Source organism: Falco naumanni, chromosome 15 (genome assembly GCF_017639655.2).
Source record: "Falco naumanni isolate bFalNau1 chromosome 15, bFalNau1.pat, whole genome shotgun sequence".
Taxonomy (NCBI): Eukaryota; Metazoa; Chordata; class Aves; order Falconiformes; family Falconidae; genus Falco; species Falco naumanni.
The window spans coordinates 13,883,038-13,906,788 of NC_054068.1; the positions used below are offsets into that span (position 1 = coordinate 13,883,038).

General features: G+C 48.3%; 1 protein-coding gene and 1 long non-coding RNA gene across 7 annotated transcripts in view; one reads left to right on the plus strand and one right to left on the minus strand.

Moving 5' to 3' along the window:
- LOC121097776 overlaps positions 1–9,086 on the plus strand; it is a 45,183-nt gene extending 36,097 nt beyond the window's left edge. For 4 of the 5 annotated variants that reach the window (XR_005831075.1, XR_005831077.1, XR_005831079.1 and 1 more), the window contains one exon: positions 532–9,086. This is a non-coding gene — a long non-coding RNA (uncharacterized LOC121097776). The remainder of the gene's footprint in view (positions 1–531) is intronic. The other variant, XR_005831076.1, reaches the window with a different exon arrangement.
- VSTM2B (V-set and transmembrane domain containing 2B) lies at positions 2,201–22,255 on the minus strand. 2 transcript variants are annotated; one of them, XM_040615066.1, is made up of 5 exons: positions 21,656–22,253; positions 20,840–21,024; positions 19,232–19,261; positions 17,982–18,396; positions 2,201–2,381 (listed from the first exon to the last, which is right to left on the minus strand). In XM_040615066.1, exons 1-5 carry the CDS (start codon positions 21,726–21,728, stop codon positions 2,293–2,295), a joined length of 792 nt encoding a protein of 263 aa, XP_040471000.1. In that variant the 5' UTR covers positions 21,729–22,253; the 3' UTR covers positions 2,201–2,292. The 2 variants fall into 2 exon arrangements, with proteins under 2 accessions (XP_040471000.1, XP_040471001.1); XM_040615067.1 differs by lacking the exon at positions 19,232–19,261 and having other exon boundaries at positions 21,656–22,255.
- Between the last annotated feature and the right edge of the window lie 1,496 nt (positions 22,256–23,751).

The window sequence follows — 23,751 nt, forward strand, 5'->3', positions numbered from 1 at the left end:
ATGTATTTCCTCCCGTGTTTTTTTTGCAAACCACACCGTATGCAGTTCCAGCTACAATGTACTCCGTAAGCGCTGAAAGAAAAGTATTGGAGCAGAGCCGATGATCTGTTTACGGAGACCATCCTGTGGTATGGCTGAAGTTGAAACGGAAACTCCTAGACAGCTATGCTCCACTGCTTCAAGCAGCAGCTATTGCTTTAGATAAATTTAAGCAGATTTTCTTCTTGTGGAAAATTTTCTTTCGTTCTCTCCCTTAGAAGGAAGATGAGTCACTGACAAATACTCACTGCCCTTGAGAAAAAGCAGCAGTGCTGAGGAGGTCGCCAGAGGACTCACAGTTCAAACCCAGGCTGGTTTCGCTTTTGTGACCGGCCATTACTCGAAGGATTAGAGCTTTCATGACATTACAGACTCCACACATACGTCTGCTTGAATAATTGTCCTTGAACAAGTTCCCAGACATGAATGCCAGTATTAATTTAGGTGTAGTCCAACATCCAAATTTTTTTTCCATCTGTCTTTTCCTTTCAGGTTACAAGACTCACCCTCCTGTGCACCTGTGGAAGCCGAGGACTGTGTACTTCAGTGTCTTGCGCTTCGATGCACTTTACAGGCTTGCAGCAACCATCTCCCCCAAGTTCTTCCAAAGAGCAGTTCTGCTTTTTCTGGGATGATTATGTATTCTCCAATCCACAGGAAACTACAGCTGGCATTAAGAGGATGAACATTCTTACAAAGAAAAGATTTTGCCACCTTCGGATCCCCGTGGTAAGTTTGCCCCACTACGAGAGGGCTTTTATTACCACAATTCAGCTGCATGTATGAAACACACAGCTCCCTCACAATTACTGATAGTTCTAGAAAAAGCGAATTCTGACCACGGGAGGAATTGAAAATCCCTTTCTATCCTCCTCCTAGGAGAGGACTCTGGCAATGGCATGTCCTGCTTCTGCTCCACAGCTTCTACAGACAGAGCCCTGCTGGCGCTTAGTTGTCACTTTACCATTTTCACAATTAAGGTCCTTTCTGAAATGCTACACAAATGAAAGGGTAAGCACCACAGTCAGACATAGGAAATCTCAAAGTACGCCACTAAATTCAGCTAAAGAAGGTCGTGGCTTTTTACCAAGTCATCCTGTTATCTCACTTAAAACCCACGTATTCTGCAACAGAAAAATAACTGCTGTATTTACTCTAAGAAAGCCTTTTGCTTCATTAAAGGCAGGCTCACTGGGTAAGACAAGTGACACAATTACATCATTTTAAAAACCCAAACATATTTTAAACAAATAGGTCTAGGGAATACAACGTTCCAGGTCAATCCATTTTTATTTTCATTTTCCACTGCTTGAATCGCCTTTTTGCAAAGAGGCCTGGAGGAAACCAAAGCAACTTACCTTGCGTACTCCAGTGTCCAACTGGCTGCCCAGAGGTAACCAGTGCCACCGCCACCACACAGCTATAGCTCATGCCTGGTCAGCACAGTCCGCTGTGGGGCTCTGCAATGCATGGGGGTGTGTAACACGTAACTGATACCAGTTTTTCTTTGTTTGTGATGCACCTTTCTGCAATTCTCAGTGCTGTGACAAGGCAGGAAATCGACACAGCCATGAAGCCTTCTCAGGGAGCTTCAGGACACAGGGAAAGGGACACAACATCTGTAAAAACTTTATTTCAAAATCTTTTTATTCAACTGTTATTCAGCAATATACAATACTGTTTATAAACAAATGTCTTACCTTGTTTCCAATCTTCATTTAAAAATAAATATTATTGACAGTGAATATTAATTATGGTAAGATGTACCTTTTTAATTAAAATGTCTCCAAAAGAAATAATTTAATTAAAAAAGAAAAAGGAAATCCAAAAAACCTAAACACAATAATCTACTAAAAATATTTCCTTTCTTAGGAAGGGCTTTGACCCAACATCTTTACATATTGTCATAAAGATAACTGCTCAACAGTTCGTGCAAAATGAAGAGTCAGAGGAAAGGTTTAGAAAAGAAAAAAAAAACAACATTAAAATAGAGAAATCATAAGTGCCATGCACAGAGCAGGGCTTTACACATAGTCTGGAAACTAGATGCATTATTCTATGTGGTTTACTTTCTGTGGCATCCCCAAAAATATGTATTTCCCCCCCACGCAGAATTTATCATGCTTCTTTCAGTCTCTTTCTGTCCATCTTTAAAACTGCAGTGTTTTTTTTTTTTCTTTTTGTCAGGGGTTTGTTCTGTTTTTAAATAGGTTCCTTTTTGTTTGGCTGAGGAGGAGTGGAGGAAGTAGTCCGTCAGTGGTTTACTAATAAATGTACAAGCTTATGCAGTATTAACAGGAACATATATAGGAGTGGGTCTGTAGCATAAATAGGTCCTGTACCTAGAAAAGAAAGAGACAAGGGAGAGGAGGAGATTTTATTCTTTATCTTTTCCAATAGAGAAGATAAATGCAGAGGAGAAATACAGGAAGATTTATTTTTATCACTTCAGAGCCAGGGGTCAGAAGCTTAATTTTAATAGTAAAACAGCATCCTCAAGCTATCCAACTCAAATAGCTTTCTCTTCCCCCCACCCAAATCTAACTCCACTTAGGTCATTTCATTATGCATTACTAATGATATGCCTAAACTTGGCTGCAGCCAAGTTACCAGCAATTGAGACTTCTATAAATACATCTTAATCTGGTATATAGTTTCTTGAGAAATGACAGGTATCAACCACCCATTACTTTAAAGGGAAATGACAAATGCTGCGGCTGTACTCCTTGATTAACAGGACATGAACCCATTTCATTTGGAATGGGAACAGCAGGACCTTGACATCTTCTTTACCTTTTATAGGAAAGAGCAGAATTTTAAATTAAAAATGTGCACAGGAGCTACAGAAAAACAGAGGTCAGATGTGGAACACATCTGTTACAGTCATTTCATCCAAACCCTGGGAGGACAAGACTGCTCCCGCTCCTATGAGGTAAGCCTGTGAGGCACGGTACAGGGCTGCGGGGTAGTTACTTACGTGCCCTCACAGGAGGGCATGTGCCTGCGACCTTAGGGCTGTAGAAGGAGGATGCAGCTCTCCCTGGGCAGGGGCGGACACCGGTGCCTTTGCTCACAGCAAGAAGTAGCATCCATGTCCGTACTGCAGCTAACAAGGCTGTCCCCGCCTCACACCTGCTTACACTAAGATACTCGTTCAGGTTTTTTGCTTTCTAGTTACGTGCACCAAAAAGGGAGGAACCGATCGTGCCCCCAGGGTCTGGCCCCCTCTCCGTTGTGTGGGAGGACCGAGCCAGGGGGCTGAGCTTCGTTGGCCGTGCTCTGCCAGGCGCGCAGGACACCCAGCACGGCGCTGGGGCTGCTCCACCTCTGGAACAGGGCACTGCTCTGCTGCCGGGGAAGGGTGAGAATAGCCCCTTCCCACGGAGCAGCTCTGCTGTCCCGGCGCAGCCCGCGCCACTGCTGCAGGACAAGAGGCTGCTGCCTGTCACACCCCAGGCCCCCGCCGAGCCCACGCAAACAGGGCTGGGCTGGCCCGCACCAGCAGCTGTCTGGGCCCCAAATGCCAACGGGTGACACCCTTCCAGAGCTGTGACACAGACCAGCATCTGCAGTTATCACCAACACTGTAACACAACAGCAGGGGGCCGCACGCCCGTGACTGATGTCTCACGTGGCTGTGGGACGTTTCCACAGGGGTGAATGCAGAAACAAGCCCAGCCAGAGCTTTGCCCTGCAGCTGGAGTGCACAGAGGCACCCAGCAGGAGGCTTCACCAGTGCTGAACACCCTACAGACACAAACAATCGATGCCCCCAAACCCACAGCCACCCAGAAAAGTGAGTGTCAGAGCCACTCTGCAAAGCATGAAAGCTTTAAAAAACCCCACTGGTTTCTGGTGTTCAGTATCTCTGAAAAAGGAATCGGGCTACTTCTATTTAGGCAACTCACTTCAAACGCGAACGCTTTAGTCTTGGTCTCCAGGAGATGTGAGCCTCTCGCAGTTGCAGCATGATCAAAGGAAATACCTCGAACAGCTCCCGAGTAAACCACTGCTCTTGGGCTCGCTGGTCAGGCTGCCTCGTAATCTATATATACCTCACCAGCAAAGCTGAAGTGTTATTATCCCATGTCAAAAAATATTCATAGTAATACGGTGTGCAATTGAGGAACTCAAGAAATGTCCCCATAGTGCTATCCCACAGCCGCCTAGACTGTGTGGAGATTATTTAGTTATTAAGGTTTTAATTAAATCCTTGCATGCACAAACATGTGGCTAAGGACCACTGACATACCAACAGCAAGGCATTAAGATGAAGACAGGATTTATCTTTTTAAAGCTAAAAATCATTAACAAAGACAATTAAATCAGGTAACTAACGGAGTAACTGATTAACTTTTTGGAAAAAGACACTAGAAATATGTACAGGAAAGTGTGCAACAGCTGCTAAAGCTCAGGTTCCCAGCCATCACAACAGGACAGACACTCACCAGCCCCAAACGTTCTCGCTGCTCTGAGGCAGCAAGGCAGGAGCTCACAAGCTCGAACTCACCCTCCCAACCCCAGGAACCAGCCCCGCAGAGCCAGGGTGCAAGGAGGGTCTGCCCCTGGAGACCTGGGGGCAGGAGAAGCAATTTGGCTGGGGAACGCAGTGGGAGCCCTGCCCTGCCAGACCTCCCAGTCTCTGTGGCAGCCTGGGTGCAAGCGGGGCTGTGACAGCCATTCCCCAGCCTCAGAGCCCTCCTCCTCCAGCAGGTCCCCCCTTCCCTTAAACATATACAGTCGATTCACAAATACATTATATCCTACAGTTCCAGCAAGGATAAAACCCTAACAACACGCCTGCCTACAGCAGTGAGAGAAAACAGCTTGCTGACCGGGAAGGCTGAAAGCAAAGCCCCATCTCCCGCCCGTCTCGAGCCGATGTGCCGCCAGACTGCTTATTCACAAAGTGCACCCACTGGCCCAGCGGACCCATACCGCCAGCCACACATCCCCCTTCCCAGGCTGTCAGGTGGCTGCTCTCACTGCTGCGACACGGCACAGCTGCAAGAACGCCAGCCCAGGACGGCCCCCACGTGCTACTGCTGTCCCCCATGCCCAGGGATGGCAAGGGCAGCCCAGCAGCAGCGCGCCGCTCACAGGTGCTGAATTTGTGCCCGTTGCACACCTGCCCACCACCGCGGTGAAGATCTGGCCCCGGGTATTTGTTATGCTCGAACCTGAGGGTAGCAAGAGCCCATTTTTCCCTGCCAGAGCTGAACTTGGCCTTTCAACGAACAGGAGGAGAGTCACTCAAAAAGCAAGCTGCACTTCTGTAAGGGAGGAATCCTGGAAACGCTGAGGAACGCAACCTGGAGAAACTGGCTCTTGTAGCTCAAGCGCTCTTACAACCGTAGGGCTGCAAACACCACCAGGTTAGGATCGCTTCTGTTTTGAATGGAAAGTAGTATTAGTCACAACCCCACGCAGCAGCCGTGTGCCTGCTAACCACAGTCATTCCTACACCAGCTTTACCTTTATTGACTAGTTTTAGTTTAAATCTCTGCAGAACTGTGAATTAAGTCCAACAGTCCAAATTTGTTGTCATTTCCTCTTGTAGAAATTACTGTTGTTTTTAACTACATTCTCCATCTGATTAATTTGACAGCAGAACGTTGAGTTCAGAATCTCAGCAGTTAAATAAAACATTTGTAAAAAATATTTGAAAGCAGTTATTCTTACTCAACACCAAATACAAGCTTCTCTTTTCATACTGATCCAGCGTTAATCTCCTCTAGGACTTCAGGCAGTAGAAGAACTTCAGAATTCTCTTCCCTCTGAGCATAAGCAGACTAGAATTTCCAGTAATTTCTCCATGTTTAGTTAACCTGAACCCTCTCCATTGTAGGTAGTATGGATAGACAAGCTGGACTTAGTGTCCTCAATTCTGCTTTTACTGCGGTACTGGAAGTTTTTACTTTTACTTAATAAATTGCTACATTTGTAGATGTAAACACAATACAACAAGGTCCTGACCACTAGGACATGCAACTGACCCAGATTTGAGAACAGAGTGTTTCTACCCAGGGACTGTAAATCAGAAGTACATGGTTACTTACAAACTACAGACACTTACGAGGAAAACACTTCATTTATATTTTGAATATTCATTTGATGTTTTGTTATTGTACTACATAGATTTACGATTTTGCTTTTAAATTATTTATATGCACATGGCTAAAAGGGAAAGCCTACCACTAAGCAGAACAATAACAAATTGTTCTGTTTGGGTATGGCGAATTGCTCTCTGGTATCACTCATCCTTCTTTTCGATTTACAACATAATAATGTTTTACTGTAGTTTTCTATTTAATAACTTGTTTTGTGCCAGCATTCATCAAAGTTTGACTTAAAGCAGTTCATCCAATTGAAAACAAACATTAACCAACCAAGTGACTTGTGACACATGGAAAAAATGGGATGATTCTTTTACAAACTATATTTAACCAATGGCCAAAACCCACAGTTTCCAGCAGTTACCTATTTTTCTTCTGAGAAAGAATCTGAAAAGTCCCTTGATGTCTCTTTCTGAGATGGTGGTAAAATGCAGTGGCCCATATAATAAAAAGCTGAAAGACATCAGTAGCCTCTTTTCCTTGAAGGATGAGGTAACACCTTACATCTGACTGCCCGTTCATGACGGAGCTGTGACCCCAGCTGGCAGCATCACGAGACATTTCTCTGTACTGGCTTTTATGCAGTGACCTGTTACCCTCGGCCTGTTTCCTTTCAGAATAAGGTTCTATTAAAACTCTCAAACCTGGCATTTCATTAAGGGGAGAGGGATCAAACTGACCATATAGATTAATTTAGTCTCTCCAGAAACTTCAGACTGCTTGAGACATTCTCAGAGAAACGTGTATCTATAGAAAAAATAGGGTGTTATATGGGTTGCTGGTCAAGGATCATTACAGGCAATAATCTCCTAGATAAAACAAATTCTCTCTCCCTGACGTACATTTGGAGCACTTCCACTGAAATGAAGGGAATTTACCAAACTTCAAATCTAAGAGCTTCTTAGAAGTTTTTAATTAAAAAAACCCATTACTAGAGTCACTGTACACTGTACACTTACTGAAGAGTTAATAAGCTTACACCACATTAGAATCACTCCAGTCTGCGACACGATCTTACAAGCTGCACATATCATTCTTCCACTGTTAAATACTCACAGCACAATCCACACGCTGCAGTTTTGCTACTGAGGCTCATAACCGGTGCCTTCAACGTGCTACTCCTCCCCAAGTGCTGATTCTCCTGATGCTGTGCAGAAGCGTATCCAGAGCCTCCGCCAGCTTCAGCAACTCTCCCAGCTGCACCCTGCAGCACGGCACCTAATGTGAGCTGCTCCTGTTAATAGTACGCGGTACTATAGAAATCTATGCAAAAATACTAAACTATGGGCCCCGTTGCTCCTGGCTTTCAGCTGGCTGTGGATCCTCACGCCTAGGCACAACCAGAAACAGCTCCTGAGCTGCCTTTTGGTGCTGCTCATTTTGGCAATAGTGACTTCCCACGTATTTATAAGCAACTGCATGGGATCTGCTTACCACTGAACCTGCCCAGAAGGCACGATGATAAAACTAGTTTTCAACCCACTACACATTTTTATTTATGATTTGATGAATTTTGGAACAGCTTTCTATAACTCATCTCAAAAAAAATATCTCACAGAAGTCAGTACGTGTGTTTATTTCTACACAGCCATGCAGGTACAAGCTAGCGATCCTGCTTACTTCCTCCATGCCATCGAGGTTTGCAAGGTGAAGAGTAAATCTGATGCAGCTGAGTGAGCACCGCCCTCCACACCCTTCTTCTTGAAATGCCATTTCACTTTCCTCATCCACGCTGTAGCCTCAAACTCTCCAGGAAACTGAAACCAGTTTTACTGGCCAGAGTTTTGGAAAACTGTGTCATTTTAGGTCTTCTCAAATACACCTGAGTTTCACTCTTTGTCTGCCTGCTCTCTTACCATACGCCCTGCGATGTTCAGGCCTATGTTCAGAACTGAACTGCCGAAATACCAAGTAACAAGAGTAACTTTATTCCATGCTTATTGGAATTCCGGGAACTCAACAGGTTTCAGTATTTCAAATAAGATTCCATTTGCATTTGCAGTATTTAGCACTCCTAAAGTGACCCCATGCAACCTGCCCATACCTGGATCTATTCATGTGCTGGGCTGAACTCACCTGACTGATCACAGAGGTGAGGCAGAATGTAAAGGCTTGGTAACCCTACAGGGGCTGCAACAGGGCACCACAATGCACGTTTCCAGTATAGGTAGAAAAATAAATCTGTATTTGAGAAAAATCCAATTCTTTGTTGTTCTTAATTTTGATTAGGTTTGATGTGAAATCTGAAAAAGCTCATCTAGGACAACTGTGGGTTTAGTGGCAAACCACAGCGCGGGTGGCAGGAAGGCATAGGAATTGCACCACATAGAGGCATGACAGCGCTGCTAAGATGGCCAGCGGAACCTTGTTTTCTTGAGCGGTATCTTCTAGCTCCCAGAACATTTCAACTGACATGCTTAACCCCCACCCCGAGAAAGAGAACTACGACATGGCTAACCACCCTTGAGTACCGTGAAGCTCCTGTTTTAGCATATTCTGTGAAAAATGGGTCATATGCATCACGTAGTTACGGACTGATTAGAAAACAAAGAAATTGGATGGCAAGGAGAGGGAGTTGTCGTCATGCAAGGAAAGAAAATTCTGGTTCTGATACAAAGCTAAGAATAAAATTCCTCCTGCAGTGTCGATTTTCTGAAGTACTGCACTGCTTTGCTAGAAGCCGACCTGTGTGAGTGCCTGCGAGACAGGGCAGGTGCAGGAACTGGTAGAGGAGTTGTGCATATGTTTCTTAAGGCACTCACAATTACTGAGGTGGATTTCTGATCACATTAGAGCTCCTTGCAACCGAGACTCATTAAGGCCAAGTTGTTCTCGAAATCCTAGGACTGACAATCCCTTCCAACCATGCATATGGTACACTGATCAGTCAAGTGCTCAGTTATCCTCTACGGAGGCTCCTCCCTTTTTCTCCTAGATCATAAGGGCATTATTAGACATAAGCTACAGGATTAGATGGACAGTTGATCTGATCCAGTTCGACCGTGGCTGCAGGTCTGCGCGGCCGGCCATTTTTGCATTAAACACAGCTACTAACAAACAGAAAGGGATAGTTACACTAGGGGATTTGATGAATGTATGGAAGAGCGTATCAGGTAGAGAGCAAGAAATACTAAAACCTTTATAAAAAATATTTCTACTTTTTAGGTTGTCAGAGAAATAAGCAGTTTCATTGTCAATAGGTTGGTGAAAACTCGTCTCCCACTAAAGCTCCAAGAAGTAGGGACACACAATACGGGAAACAGCTGGTACATTTCCCCCCAGTTTCCCCACTTCCCTTCTGTGGTAGCCAAAGATGTACAGAGCAGTCAGCAGTCTTACTGAAAGCCTCACCCTGCTTCTTCCAAATGCTATATTTGTGTGAAAAATGCTATATTTGTGTGAAAACTGCTGTACTGAGAGAAGGTGGTGCCCCCAGAGAGCCCAGCAGAGCAGCAGCTGAGTGGATTCATGCTCTTGGGATCTGTCCTACACAGGAGACAGCCAAATAAATCACCACCCAATCACTCCAAATATCCACTCTTGGAGAAATTAAGGAAAACCTTCAAGAAAACACCAGCATATGCTTCAAGAAAATAACAACACTAATTGAACAAGCTCCAAAAGGAAACACTGCTACAGACAGTGTCAGTGTAGAATAGCGACATATCCTGAATACTTAAAGAGTCACTCACTCTGTATAGATCATGCAGCTTAAATACTTTATATTGTTCTGCATTTAAATAAGCCAGTAAATTTCCTATTTTGAGACCTGCAGCTGGTCTCTACTTTGTAGTACATTCCCCTAAACAGATTTCTGCTTTGGTATCTGCAAGATTTCTCCTCACCAAGTATCTTACTAAAGAAACCCAAACCATGCAGCTATGGATTTGTTTAATTTCCAGAATCTTCTGCAGTTCCATGACCTACAACTTACCAAAACCAAGCACCATTAATTCACTCCTCGAACACTTGAATAATGAAAGATACAAAATTCTTTGTAGTGCTACGATTTGGTGGAAAATTAATTTTGAACTAAAACATATAGAAAAAAGCCCAACTACATTAGTGGTAGTTCGGGTAGTAAATAAGCATCCAGCCCTACACATCCTTCTTCGGTACTACTATGTGAGCAAGTCCACATTACACTGATACAAACAAATAGCAAAAAGCCCAACTCAAACTACCCAAATCATGGGACAATGAAGAACACTGGTAGCGGGTGTTCAGTTACTGAGCTTTGAAGTGAGTCTGGGCCATATTCTCAAGTTTTTCATTATAAGCAGGAGGACTAAAAAGGCACGTTACAAAAAGCAGGCAAGCTAGATACGGTCACACAATTCTGTAAGTCAACACTTTAGGAAAAGGCTTGCAATAAAAGCCCCACAAATTTCACATTCTGTAAGTATCTGCAACCCAGAAGTAAAGAACAAGACATTGCAGTTCTCACTTTACTGTCTTTTAGGGTATTTTTGACTTGATCAGGATTAGAAGCCAGCCACCAATGTAGCTGTAATTATCACTCCAATCAGAATTACTAAAGTTAAGCAGATCTGAGTGCAGATTATCTAAGGATTTTTTTTGAAAATAACCCTATCCTGTCCATACGTAAAGAACAGAGCTCTACGCATTAGCAGGATACATGATGGCACACGGAAAATGACTGTATTGAGACCATGTGCCTGAAAAAAAGCAGAGCCTATGATTTACATACAGAAAGGGTCACCTTTTGGCTGTAAACAAACAGCGACCTTTTGGGTTTGACCCACAAATATACAGACCCACCAAACCTTTCCAGTGATTGCTGTCTGCCAGGTATTGGCTAACTAAAGACACTGCCATGCCCTAGATCTAAGGGAGGCCGAACTTTACTGAATAAGCCAGCAAGGGGTTATTTGGAAAAACTGCGGACATAGCACATTCCTCAGCGCCCTCTTTACCTGTGAGATCTCCAGCTCCCTGGCACGAGAGATATTCAGATTAGAATGCTGATTTTAAAACATTATAAAGTAATACATTAGTCCTAATTATACCAGTTCGGTGAATTTTACACATGACCAATAAAATGACAGACATAGAAGACGACATCCATGAGAGGACTAACCGCGCTCTGCCTCATTTCGAAGCTAGCAGCTGCTCCCAGCCCACACAACAAGGATGCTCTGCCACAACCACGCAAACGCAGGGTAAGACCAGGCAGTACAGCAACTACTCGACATCCTGCGTGAGCGCTGTTAGCGCAGCTCCCTTCTCCAGCCGCGGCACAACGATCTGCACACTGCTATCACACTGACTTCTCCACAGAGCACAGTTTCTGCTCTGCCAGACTGCTCTTCTTTCCAGCTAATAAAATTGCCTCCCAACTGATAACAGCCTAGCAATATAAAATACTCGGTTGTTAACCACTGTTGTGACAAATAATACCATTCTGATGACAACCCCATTTTTTCCAATACAAACCTACTTGAATGGTTATTATTGACATATGGGACTGCTCTGCCATTATCTAATTTTAAAAAACACATAGTAAACAGCAACAGCGAACCTGCCAGCATTCTCCCTGCTTTAGCAAAGCTAAACCAAAACCCAAACCAAACCCCTTTTATTACCAGCGCGGCCCTGTCAGGCTCCGTCACATAAAGCACACCTTTTTCACAGCACTACTGTAAGATTCGTCTCCTGTCAGATCGTACTGTATGTTTGCTTTTCCAACTACAGACCACTACTACTAATATCCTTCTCAAAACTAGTACCAGTAAGATTGTCTTGACATTTCTTTCTGCTATGACTGCGAAGTATGCCATTTAAAGTATTAGGGACCTATATAATCCACGAGAGTTCCCATGTTTCTATACATCAGCAAAGCTGTATCAGTATAGATATATATATATATAGATATATAGATCAGAGGTGGGGAATGCATGACAATTATCTGCCTCTTGTAAAATACACACAGTAAGTTAGCTGGTACTGCAAACTAAGACTCCATTTTGCGAAGTACCTACTGAAACCATACACAAAGAACTAGCGGTATACGTATAGTCCTGCCCAAAATGCTGTTTGTTCATGCAAAAAGACACGTGGGAGCACTAAGCCTTTCTAATACAAATTTCTAATTTTCACTCACTAATGAATCAATCTCATACAGAAATCTAGACCAATGTGAGGTACAGCTTCCACATTCGTTAGAAAGACCTGGAACACCCCTTTCACTGTATTCAGTAATATTTTTTAATAAACATTTTTTCATCTATAACTTGAAGATATTAAAGAAGTTCAAATAATATTCGGATTTCTTCAAGGACACTGCACAGGCTTTAGCAGAAGAGGTTAGTACAGTTTTGTCTGTCCTCTGGGGAACAAGCAAGAACCACTGAAAGGAGGTTACTCAAATAAATTGCATTTCCACAGTACAAAACCCACCCTGGCACAGCTTGTTTCTGCCCTAGGTAATGAGGTGACACGGGTACTGCAATTCGTGCTTTTGTCCAGTTCAAGAATTAATCCATATTACACACACACAAAAGAAGATATTTGACCTCACTTGTCCCCAAAGCAGTCTAATTTGCCTAGATATTAAAGTGCTAGCGATGTGTAGTTAATGAGAATTCTTTTTGCATGTTTATTATCCAGTGACATTTAGGAGGTCAGCCTGATAATTCAGTTATGGTCTCCGTCTCGCTACTTTATTTAATGTAAAGGAAAATGTGACGTGACCCAGGCTGCATTTAACTACAAATAACAACAGAATGGGAGCTCATATACGGTCTCATAAAAAGTGCAGGGGTAGTGAAGGAGACCCAGACACTACCGAGTTGGAAAGGTAGGGAGCCTAAGCCGAGCAACAGAGACCTTCCCTTCTTGCTATTTTGTGTGGTGTTCATCTACCAAAGATAAATGAGCTCCACAGGCTGTTTCTCAAACTAGCACGCAGAGTAATTCAAATACTGACAAAGCCGGGAGAGCCCTAGACCCACCCCCCTACCCAAAGTTTATCCACACTCAACCCCTGCCACCCCAAACAAGGCCCTCTAACCAGCCACAGCGGGTGCATTTACTTTCCTGTCTCTAAGCTGCAAAAAAAAAATACACCTTTTGCTTCCTAGTGCACGATGGAGATCCAACGCCCTCCCGCCTCAAGGCAGGTTGCCACAGCTCGACTTGGTGCAGGTACTGCTCTCGCGAGCGCCGCTGGGAGCTGCACACGCACAGAGACGGCAGAATTGGGACCCGGTGCGGTATCATCTGAGGCCATGCAGCCCACAAGCAGCCTTCCTTCTGCCTCAGACATAAAAGGCTTCGTGGGGGGGAGAGGGGGACAGGCGTGAAGTGAAGACTTATTTTCTTCCGTGCTGTGAACACTTCATCTCTGCATAACACATGAGTCTGTGTCCTTCCTAGAGCACTCTAAGCATAATGAAGCACAGTTTCTTGTTTCACACTCCCATCTTTGTTTATTTTATTTAAAGCTTTCACTTCAGAGCTTTGAGGCTAGAGATCAAACAAATAAAAGGGAATTTGGAAGCTGCAATGTCTGATCTACATTCTGCTCAGAAGTTAAACTAAAAATTGCCCCCGAGCCAATACACAGGCACTCATTTTGAAGACCGTTTGGTAGGCTGTAATACAGACAATTTGCCTCCCAGAAGGTCAGTATGAAGATCCTTGTTTATTACTTCACCTATCAGGTGACAAAGTTAGTTTCATGACTAAAGGCACTAGACTGAAATTTAAGAGATCTGAAATTAAGTTTTCATAGTTTATTTCACAGCCGCCACACACTCGGCAAAGTCAGTCCTCGCTCTCCCTGCCATTTGTCCTGCTCATCCATTTAGACTACCAACCTTTGGGGACAGACACACGTGCTCCTGTACCGTCCCTACTTTCCCAGTACCAACCAGGAACACTTCCAAACACATTAACACTCTACACGCTCTTTCACTTGCTCACCCCGATTTTTTTCCTACAGCAGAAGATTCCATTTGCATACCAGTATTTAAACTGAAAGCTAAATACTATTTTCATTTAGAACCATATGGACAACAGCTCCTTCTCTGACTGTATTAAAACCAGCAGATCTGCCTCCTTGCAGCCTAAGGAACATGCTCTCAGTTTCCACTTCAGCCTGCCTTACCGGCGGCTTCTTTACTTCTTGTGAGGCCACAGCACTAAAGTTTTTACATGGTAGCATAAACATTGCAGATAAAATTCTGTTTGAATAGATAATATTTCTGGCATATCGGGAAATCTTTCTGTTACATTGGAACTATTCCCTTATATACTCTAATGCTGATCACCAAATTTCTACCAAAATTTCAGAGGATGTGTCCAAAACTATGGATTTTCTAATTATACCTGCTTTGTCAGATGAGACTCTATGCTCTTTAGATAATCTCAGTAACAGACACATTTATCCTAGTAAGTTTATGTTTCAGTTCAACTAGAAGATGTAAAGAATTACATTTTTCCATGGTGTATGACTGGGACTCCAAGTGAAGTCAACGAGAGCCTGCAGACGTATCTGAAAGCAGCATTTGATCTATAATCACATTTATTGGAATACAAGCACACAGAGGGCCCATCTTACTACACTGAACATACTGGGAAGATTTCTATTGCAAGGAAAATAGGATTAGAACTCAATTCATGCAGGACACTGTGGCTAGTGCCATGCCATCAGCTTTTAGGCAGAGGTCTCCAACGTATTAAATGATGGTGTTTCTTCATCACTGACGGCAAATCCATTGTTTGAGCACATTTCTGCATTTATACAGAGGAACTATCCCTGTGTACAATGAAAAGCCTTACACATGCTTAAGACGTTAAGATGATTCAATTATTACACACAGATTTGGTGCAAGTACTTATCTGTATGTGTGCTACAGAGCTCAAAACAGGACAAAGCATATGTATCACACTATCATACAGATACTGAATTCATACAGATTCATACAGCAACACAGGGTTAGGTCCTGCAGTCTCATACAGCTATGTGAACAAAGATTTAGCTTGATTTGATGGCCCTACTGTGAGGAAAACCAGCCACGACACTGCCTTGAGAGGGCGGACTTCAAACAGGGCTTCTAGTTTCCAGACATAAAAAGAGAGAAAAAACCCAGTATTTCCTATAAAGAGACTACATTCTTTGCAGAGAAAAATATTGCACCTAAAATAGGTCTAAAGACACCACTTTAACATACAAATAAATAGGAAACTGAACTCTAGGATGTCATTTTCTTTGAAAATATTCTGGAGAATGTTTAGTGCTTAGCCAATGCGAGTGACAGCACTGGAGACCCTAGTCTTCAATTTCTTCACAAAAGCAGGCAATATCCCTGCAAGTCCTCATCACACTGGCTTCCACATTAGTATTTTATCCACGTGCCTTCATTCTGGGAGCAACACTTCACATCTAGGGGAGATAAATCCATTTCTTGCCTCTACACCAAGCTGTCTCTCTCTCTGCTTCAAACCAAGTGCCTGGCTCCGACAGTCTTTCTAAAATACACCAACGATGGGGCCTGGGACAGCAACCTGATTCACAAAAGCAAGCAAAGACACACCTTGTGGGAACCAGCCTCAGACAGTTCTGGTCCAGAAGGCACCCGAATCAGGAATTTCGAGGGCCAAGCTTTCAGCTGCTAATCTCCTGAGCCATGCTGTGGCTGATGTTTGATTGATAGGTAATTACAGGCAGCTCCAACCTGCCATAGGTATGGCAATTACAAGAAACCAAGCAGAAGCCCTTTATTCAGGGGGTCTTGATTCAAGCAGAGTAAGAAGACATTATTTTTACAGAGGACCATACCAAAAGACAAAATTAGTTGTCTCCCTGGTAGGCAGACAAAAGCAGTTGCTAAGTTTTACCTTTTAAGTCAGTACTACGAACAAGAACCGGAGTCCTATGCTCTCCACATCCACTTCAGCTTTCTCCCGGAATGGAAACTGCCACGGAGTGGCACTGTTCACAGACATCCTGGTACACAGGAGAGATGTCACAGCAGGAAATTTTGGTTTAGCCTATTTTGTAGTCCTCTTAGCATCAGTCTCCATCTGGAGATCCCCATGAAATATTTTTCTGCATTCCACTACCTTTTTCACTGATTTAAATCATTCCATTATCTTCACTGCTGGCCAGAATGCTTTACAGTTTATTTTCAGAATTTAATCCAGCCTAGAAATGATGCAGCAGTGCCACATCCCCAAACCACAGACATGTAAAAAATCAGGACAGACAGCAGTTTAGATGATCTGGGCAGGGGGTCTTGCCCTAACAGACATATGTGACATGCTTGCTTAGCGGCACACGCTCACATCCATCTGTTGAGATGGAACTGAGCCCACTGCACTTTCATCATCTTGTTTTTAGTTCACATGCAGCACATAAGCGCTGGGTTCAACAGGCAGGGCACACAGTGGTGCGAATCCCAAACTGAACTTATTTTGTCGGCGTGGAAAACACTGTAAGAATTCTCACCGTGGGGGAGTGGGAAACACGAAAACAACCACCAGATGTGGGCTGCTAGGAAGAAAGCAGACCCTGCCAGGAGGAAAACAACAGATCCTGAGCATTACAGTGTTTGGTTTAATTTCTTGTGGTCAGTGAACTCCGCAAAAGCAAACCGAACTTTTTTACATGCCCACAGGCATCCGCAGTTAGACCTCTGGAATTATCTTTCTCTTCCACTGCACATCAATGAACCACCAGCTTAGTTTTAGGAATGATAAGGAGTAAAACCTGTTTTCAAGTGAATTTCTACATGAGAAATAAACTAAACTACTCAGAAAACAGTAGAAGGTAGTAGCCAGATAAAAGAAGCACCCGGTCACAGTGACCCACATACAACTGATTTCCATTACTGCGAGCCAAAACCTGCAGTTGTTTGCCCTGCAAGTGTGAAGAGGTATCAGAAGGAAGTGCCAGCATTCCTGTGTGAGGATTATGAGCCTGCGTAAGAGACTCATCAGAGAGGGGAGCTCAGGGCTTTCCCTGCACGGTTGGTGGCACAGAATTGTTTCCCTTCTTGGCAGGGACATTTGTTTAACGTTAGCCAAGTGGCAGTGGCTGACAGGGGAGCTAAAGCCCAGCCAGAGCAACACCACACCTCTGAAGCTTGAAACACCACTGTAACAGAGATTTAAGACTCCGTGTTCTTTCTCCCTGACTTGGCTCTCGTTAGTGTAAATACAGGTTCACAACCGCCTTCTCCAGCTGGCCATAACGTGCTACTGTGCCATTAAGAACTTAATAAAGTATTAACTGATAGACAATCAGTATTAGCGGCGTGTTTACATTTACAAACCACTACAGAGCGCAGTATCTCCAGTTCCTGGCCTGCCAGTAATTTGGGCGCGGAGCTCGTCACGCAGCCATCGGCATCACCCTTCCGAACGCGCACCCCGCTCCGCACGGACCCCGTAACCCCTCACTGGCCCTAACTCTCTGCAGAACAGCTGCGCCGTTCCGCTCACTTGAGGCTGCAGCCGCTCTTCAAAGCACCGCTTCCGACAAGTGCGGGGAGCGTCGGAACGCGGGGCCCGCCACCGCACCCAGGGCAGGGAAGCGGCGCCCAGCCTTGCCCTCGGCGCCATCCCCGCGGCCTCACACCGCGCTCACCCCCGAGCCGCAGGGTGCAGCGCGCGTCCCTCTCCGGGGGTAGCTCGGGTGCGCGCGCCTGCCCACCGGGGTGCAACGGTTTAGCCACAGACTCCCGGCGACCGTCCCACCCATGACAGAGGGGTGTCGCGGTACCGGCCCTACCCCGCGCTGCGGGACCCGGGGAGCCACGGCCGGCCGGGGGAGAGGGGAGCCCCCCGCCCGCGCCCTACCTGAACCGTGCTGCTGGCGGAGGATGGCGGCCTGCCCGGGCGGCGGCGAGGCCGAGGAGGCGGCGGCGGCGGCCGCCGAGGCGGTGGCGCTGGCGGTGGAGGCGGCGGCACCGGCACCCCCCGGGGCCGGGGGCGGCGGCGGGCGCTTGCCGGGGCCGGGCTGCGGCGTGGGCCGGGCGGCGGGGCCGTGGCGCCGCGGGGCCGCGCCGCTCTGGATGTGCGACACCGCCTCGGCCGCCTGCACGTCGGGCGGCGCGAAGCGGGAGAGGACGCGCAGCAGCGCCTGGGCCTTGTGCTCCTGCGTCTCGTCGTCGCTGTAGTCCGCCACGCGGCACTGGTAGACGCCCTCGTCCTGGCGCCGCACGCCCGAGAGCCGCAGCCGGTGCGAGATGTCGTTGCCCTGGACGCGGACCGTCTGCAAGAGAGCGCACCGCGGGGCGCCGCCTCAGCCGGGGCCGACCCCGCCGTCCCCTCCCCCGCGGCGACCCCGCTCCCCCCCCCCCGGCGCACGTCGGGAACACCGAGCCCATCGCCGCCAGACCCCGGGCACTTCAGCCCAGCCCCGCGCTGTGAAAGCCCCGCTTCGGGGTCCCGAGGGGCCGCCCAGCATCAGCCCCTGCTCCCCACCGTCCCCACGCCACCGCGGGCCGGGCCCCTCTCCCCTGCAGCCCCGCGGCTGCCGCGGCGCCGGGCGCCACCAGCCCGCACCAACCTCCCCCCCCCGGCGGCAGGAGGCCGGGGCACCGGTGCGGTGCCGCCCGGCCGAGCCCGAGGGGGTGCCCGCCCCACAGCCCCGGTGCAGGCCGCCCTCCGCCGCTGCCTCGCTGGCACCCCGAGCCCGCATCGCTGGGAACAGGACTGGTTCCCGGCAGGACCTGGGGAGAGGAGAGGGTCGCCACGGGCGACTGGGGTTTGCCGAGGGCTGGGAGAAAAACAAAAAGCAAATTTCTCTCCTCATCTGGCCCCCAGTCCTTTTCAAACGTGGCAAAGGAAGGGCTGTAGGGCAGGCATCGCCTCCCCTCCACCTGCGAGGAATGAGACGTGACTGCTAAACCAGCAACAGATGGCAACGCTTCAACCGAGCCACGACACGCCGAGGAGGGGCAATGGGCCACGCTCCCGCCGTGCTGCAGGTGTGGGGCTGCCGGGGAGACCAGCTGCGTGCGTGTGTCAGGAGAGGAGGGGGCATGCAGTACATCCCACGTGAACCGGAGGAGGGGTGTGCACCACCCAGCTGGAGCTGCACTTACGCTGATTTTGGTTGCATCCTTATTCGTTACCTGAAAGAGGAAAATTAAAGGAGATTAGACTCAGCTGTGCCAGCACAGCAACAAGATGCTCATATTCCCACCCCAGTGCAAGGACAGGACGTGCACAGATACAAATTTCTCCACCTGCCATTCACACAGCCTGTGTGTGGCTGGAGGGGGGAGCTCCCCTAGTGATGGGGAAGGCAGCAAACCAGTGCTCAGCTGGTAAAGTTCCTGTGGTGCCCACAGAAGCACTGCCTTCACCAAGGGTGCAAACAGCAGCCAAAGAAACGCTTGTTGCATGCTGCGCTGCTCACAGACACTGACAAACACCAGGGAAGACGCTTTGCCAGGGGTATTAGCACAGCGGTGAAAAAGTGCTTGGGCAGGCTGGATCTTGCACTGGCTCTGGGCAGAGCTTCAGTCCTGAAAAATCCTGGGAGCAGGTATCACTCAGCAGGTTTTGTACTTGGTTATTTTTTTTGTCTTCAGCCAACTACCGTAAACCTAAGTGATGCCTCAGATCTCACTGATGCGCCTCCCAGGGAGACGGTCATCATTCTCCAGGCATGCCCTGTCATCATTTATTGTAAAAGCAACTCACGGTTTTTATATAAGGTTAAAGACGACATTTAAATCCAAGCGATTTATTTCCCTGTCTGACAACTGACTTACACTTTCTCCAGCTAGGCGGCATTGCATTAGCTCAGTGTCTATATGCTTTGCATCTCTATTTGAGCTCTGCAGGAAAACAAGTGTGCCACAGAGAGGGGAGCTGGCACAGGCACAGAGGCTGCCACGGGGCACCCTGTTGGCGCAGGGGCCGGGGGGGGCCGGAGACTATGACGTGCCCTGCGCAGTAGGGCAATATGGCCTGACAGTCCTGCTTTACCCCCCTCCTTGTGCCACGCCATTTGGCGCCAGAAAGGTGTCTTGCACTGGGGGGACGCTGCAGAATGAACTAGCTCACGTCGGGGAAACGCAGATGAAAAATTTAGACTAGAGCCTACCCTCACACCAGGCAGCTTGCTAGGGGGAGGGGAAAGGACATGCAAGATTTAACTTTGCTTCATGCATTTTAATTACTACATCTGACTGTCTGAAAATGTCTTGCTGAGCTCCAGATACAGACATATGTACATGCACCCTGAGAAACTATATGCATTTGTATAGGCAGATTGATATGTACTTAACATACCAATAGAGAGGTCTATCCCTTGCGCCTTCCTCTGCTGTCAGTGAGCAAAGGCTCTCCCATCTTTTACAGTGATTCCTAGCTCTGCCCACAGAAGCACTAGTTTTTGTTTGTTCCCACTTCACACTACAGCTATTTTTGATGGCCTCTCCCAGGTGCTCATTGCTGATTTTGCAGCAGGGCATTTATCATTTTTTATTTACAATCCTTAAAGCACTGCTGATTTTTTTTCCTGAAGTCCCCCACGGTGCGTGCCCTGTCCTCCTCCATCCCAGGGTGGGCCCGGGGATGCCAGCGCTTCCAACCACTCGCTGGCACTGGGTAGAGGAAGCGCTCTCCTCTGTGGGACTGATCACCCTCTGCTGCGCACGTTGCACTCGATGAAGAGATAAATCTCCGTAGCACCGTATTACCTTGCTCCTGCTGCCGGGGACACTGATGGCTAATTCGTGTGCAAGTTCTCTGGCTGGTTCTTTAAGGTACCACCACTGGATTTCCAAGGAGTAAGAGGTGGATCCGCTGGCTCGGAAAGCACAAGGCATCTCAATATCATCTCCCTCCCTAACAGTCACATCTTTGGGAACTTCAGTAAAGGTAGCTGGGAGGGGAAAATAGAGTTACAAGGGCTGGTTAACGGGAGAGATTAAAAGACAAGACCAATCCTTTTCAGCGTAAAATGAGCTGCTTCAGCTCAAGGGCTAAGCGCTGACCAGGGCACGGGTTTCCCGCAGTCCGGTGACCGCCGCGCAAGCGGAGCATCCAGGACTGCGCACCCGGCGCAGGGCCGAGCCGGGGAGCGCGGCTCCAGCGGGCAGGCAAAGTTTGAAGCGGGCCTTAAACCCGCTCGTTCTCCCAAGCAAGCCCTCGGCTGGGCACAGGGGCACCAGTGTTGCGCGGCCCCCTCCCCCAGCCCCGGCGCGGGGTCTGCCCCGGGCTGCGCTCCGCTCCGCTCCGCGCCCGCGCTGCCGGCAGCTGCGGCCGCAACAGTGCCACCTTGTTCTGCAACAGCCCGCCCCGGCGGCGCTCCCTGCCCCCGCCGGCAGCGCTTCCACAGGCACAAGCGGCGGGGAGGCCGGCACTCGGGAGCGACGGCCGGCAGGGGCCAAGCGGCCAGAGCCCCGCGGCGGGCAGGGCGGCCACCCCCGCCCCGGAGCCCCGCTGCCTCCCGCCAGCAAGTTGTGTCCGGAGCGGCGGCTCCCCGCGGGGGGAGGCAGAAGTTTCCCACTCACCGGTGACGATGAAGAGCAGAGGTGCGTTGAACATCAGGGAACATAAGGTGCAGAAGAGCCCCCGATTTTCCATCGCATCTATGTGGGCTGCGGGCGGGGGCCGGGCTGGGGGCGCAGCCGGGCACGCCTCAATCCATCGCACACAGCGGGGCCGGGTCGGGGCTCCCTCCCGAGAAGCCGCCCGGCTAACGTTGGTTTGTGGGGAAGCAAAGGTAAAATCCACAGCCGGCTGCTCAGAGCGGCTCGCCGGTGGAAGCGGCGTCTCAGGGAACGAAGCGATAAATCTCGTCCCGGCGCTTTGCTCCGCCGCTCGGGATTCAGCTGCCCTGCGCTGGATGGGGGCTCCCGCTGCCCGCAGGCGAGGACGCGGCGCCGGGCTCCCCGCCGAGACCCATCACCCTGCCGAGCCTGCTCTCGGCGCCGGCGGGAAGCTCCGGCGAGGCGGCAGGGACCAGCCTCCTCTCCCCGAGCCTGGGGAGCGCCCGGCCTATTCCTGCGGCGGCCCGGGCTCTGCCCCCGCACGGGCGGCGGCTGCACGACGGCGGCGGCGCGTCCGGCCCCGCCTCTCCCTCCCGGGCACCGAGCGGCCCCGGCCGCAGCGGCACCCGCGGGGCCGGCCCCGCCTCCGCCCCGCCCCCAGCGGGAGGCCCCGCCCCCCGCGCCCCGCCGAGGGGTCCGGCCGTCGGGTCCGGCCGTCGGGCTGCCGGTGCCCGCCGCCCCTCGCCAGGTGCCGCGGCCGCGCTATGAGGACCGCAGCGTGCCCGGCCGGGCAGCCACCGCCCGCTGCTGATGGCTCACTTGCTGTCAGGCTTCCCGGCTCACCGTGTTTATTGCTTGTTGAAATACATTAAGCAAAAAAAACCCAAAAAACCAACAACCCAACAAGCAACAAACCCGCTATTGATTTAGAATACAGTATCATAAAAAGAAGACGTTTCTGTGGATCAGCTGTTTCTCAGGCAGATGTCCCCATTAAAAAGTAGAAGTGCTCAAAAGTCAAGTCAGTAAAGTCATTACAGTGAGTTACAATCGCAAGCAGAGCTTGATTTTTGCAGTAAGTAACGTGAGGGAGCTGTATTTCAGTAAATTTGAGGTGCCTTTCTAAAATTTTTGCCTCTTTATTTCTGAAACCCCATTAGAAGTCACCGTTTTATTCAGCCACAACTTCATTTAATCACTGGGATGGCATAGGAAGTGTGGTTTATGATCTGCAGAAAATTTCCTTTGTATTTTTAATGGTTTCATTCTGTACCAGAATGCAAAGCTGGATACATGAAGATTTCTACACAACAAATTATTTAGAAACATGAACTTTCTGAATAACTAACTCAGACCAATTTTCAAATGGGTGCTTCCCAGCTAGCGCCCTGTCCAGCCCGCCAGGCTGCTGGAGGTCTCAGTTTGGGCCCTGCCAGCTGCATGGTTTCTGCTGGGAAGCTTCAGTAAAATTCACGCCATCCTGAAGAATACTGAAACTGCATCAAATCAATATTTCCTATTGGAAACTTTTTTTCTTCAGGGCATTTTCAGTCATTCCTACTGATCATATCCTGATTTAAATCGCACGACAGCCCTCTGGCAGGTCTGTAACAACTTGCCTGAAGACCAGTTCCTTGCTTTTCTCCACAGCCTTTACTGGGAGCTTGGATCCTGCCGACAGGCAGAGCCCAGTTTCCTGGGCAGGTGGAGTCAGCCCCTACCAATCATAAAAGCTTTTATTGTAATAACTATTAAACACCATTTAATGAAATAGTCTAATAATCACTTACACTCTGCTTTTCCACCAAAAGCTCCATGTGCTTCGTGCCATAAGTAAGCATCATTATTTCTTTCCACATATGGCCTTAAGCCACGTAGCACTGCAGTGAGTTTTATTACCACCTTGCCAGAGTCCCCACGTAGTGCTTCACCTACCAGGCCCATGAAGGCAGGGCAAGGCAGGCATGACAGACGTACCTGAGGAAGTAAATCCAGCAGCCACATGGCTCAGCAGCAGGAGTCTTCCAGTCAAATCCCAAGAATGGGTGAGCTGGGTCCTTGGCTAGTGAGGCAATTCCATGACTTTGTGCCTTCTGCGGCAGGATTGGTTAGAAAAC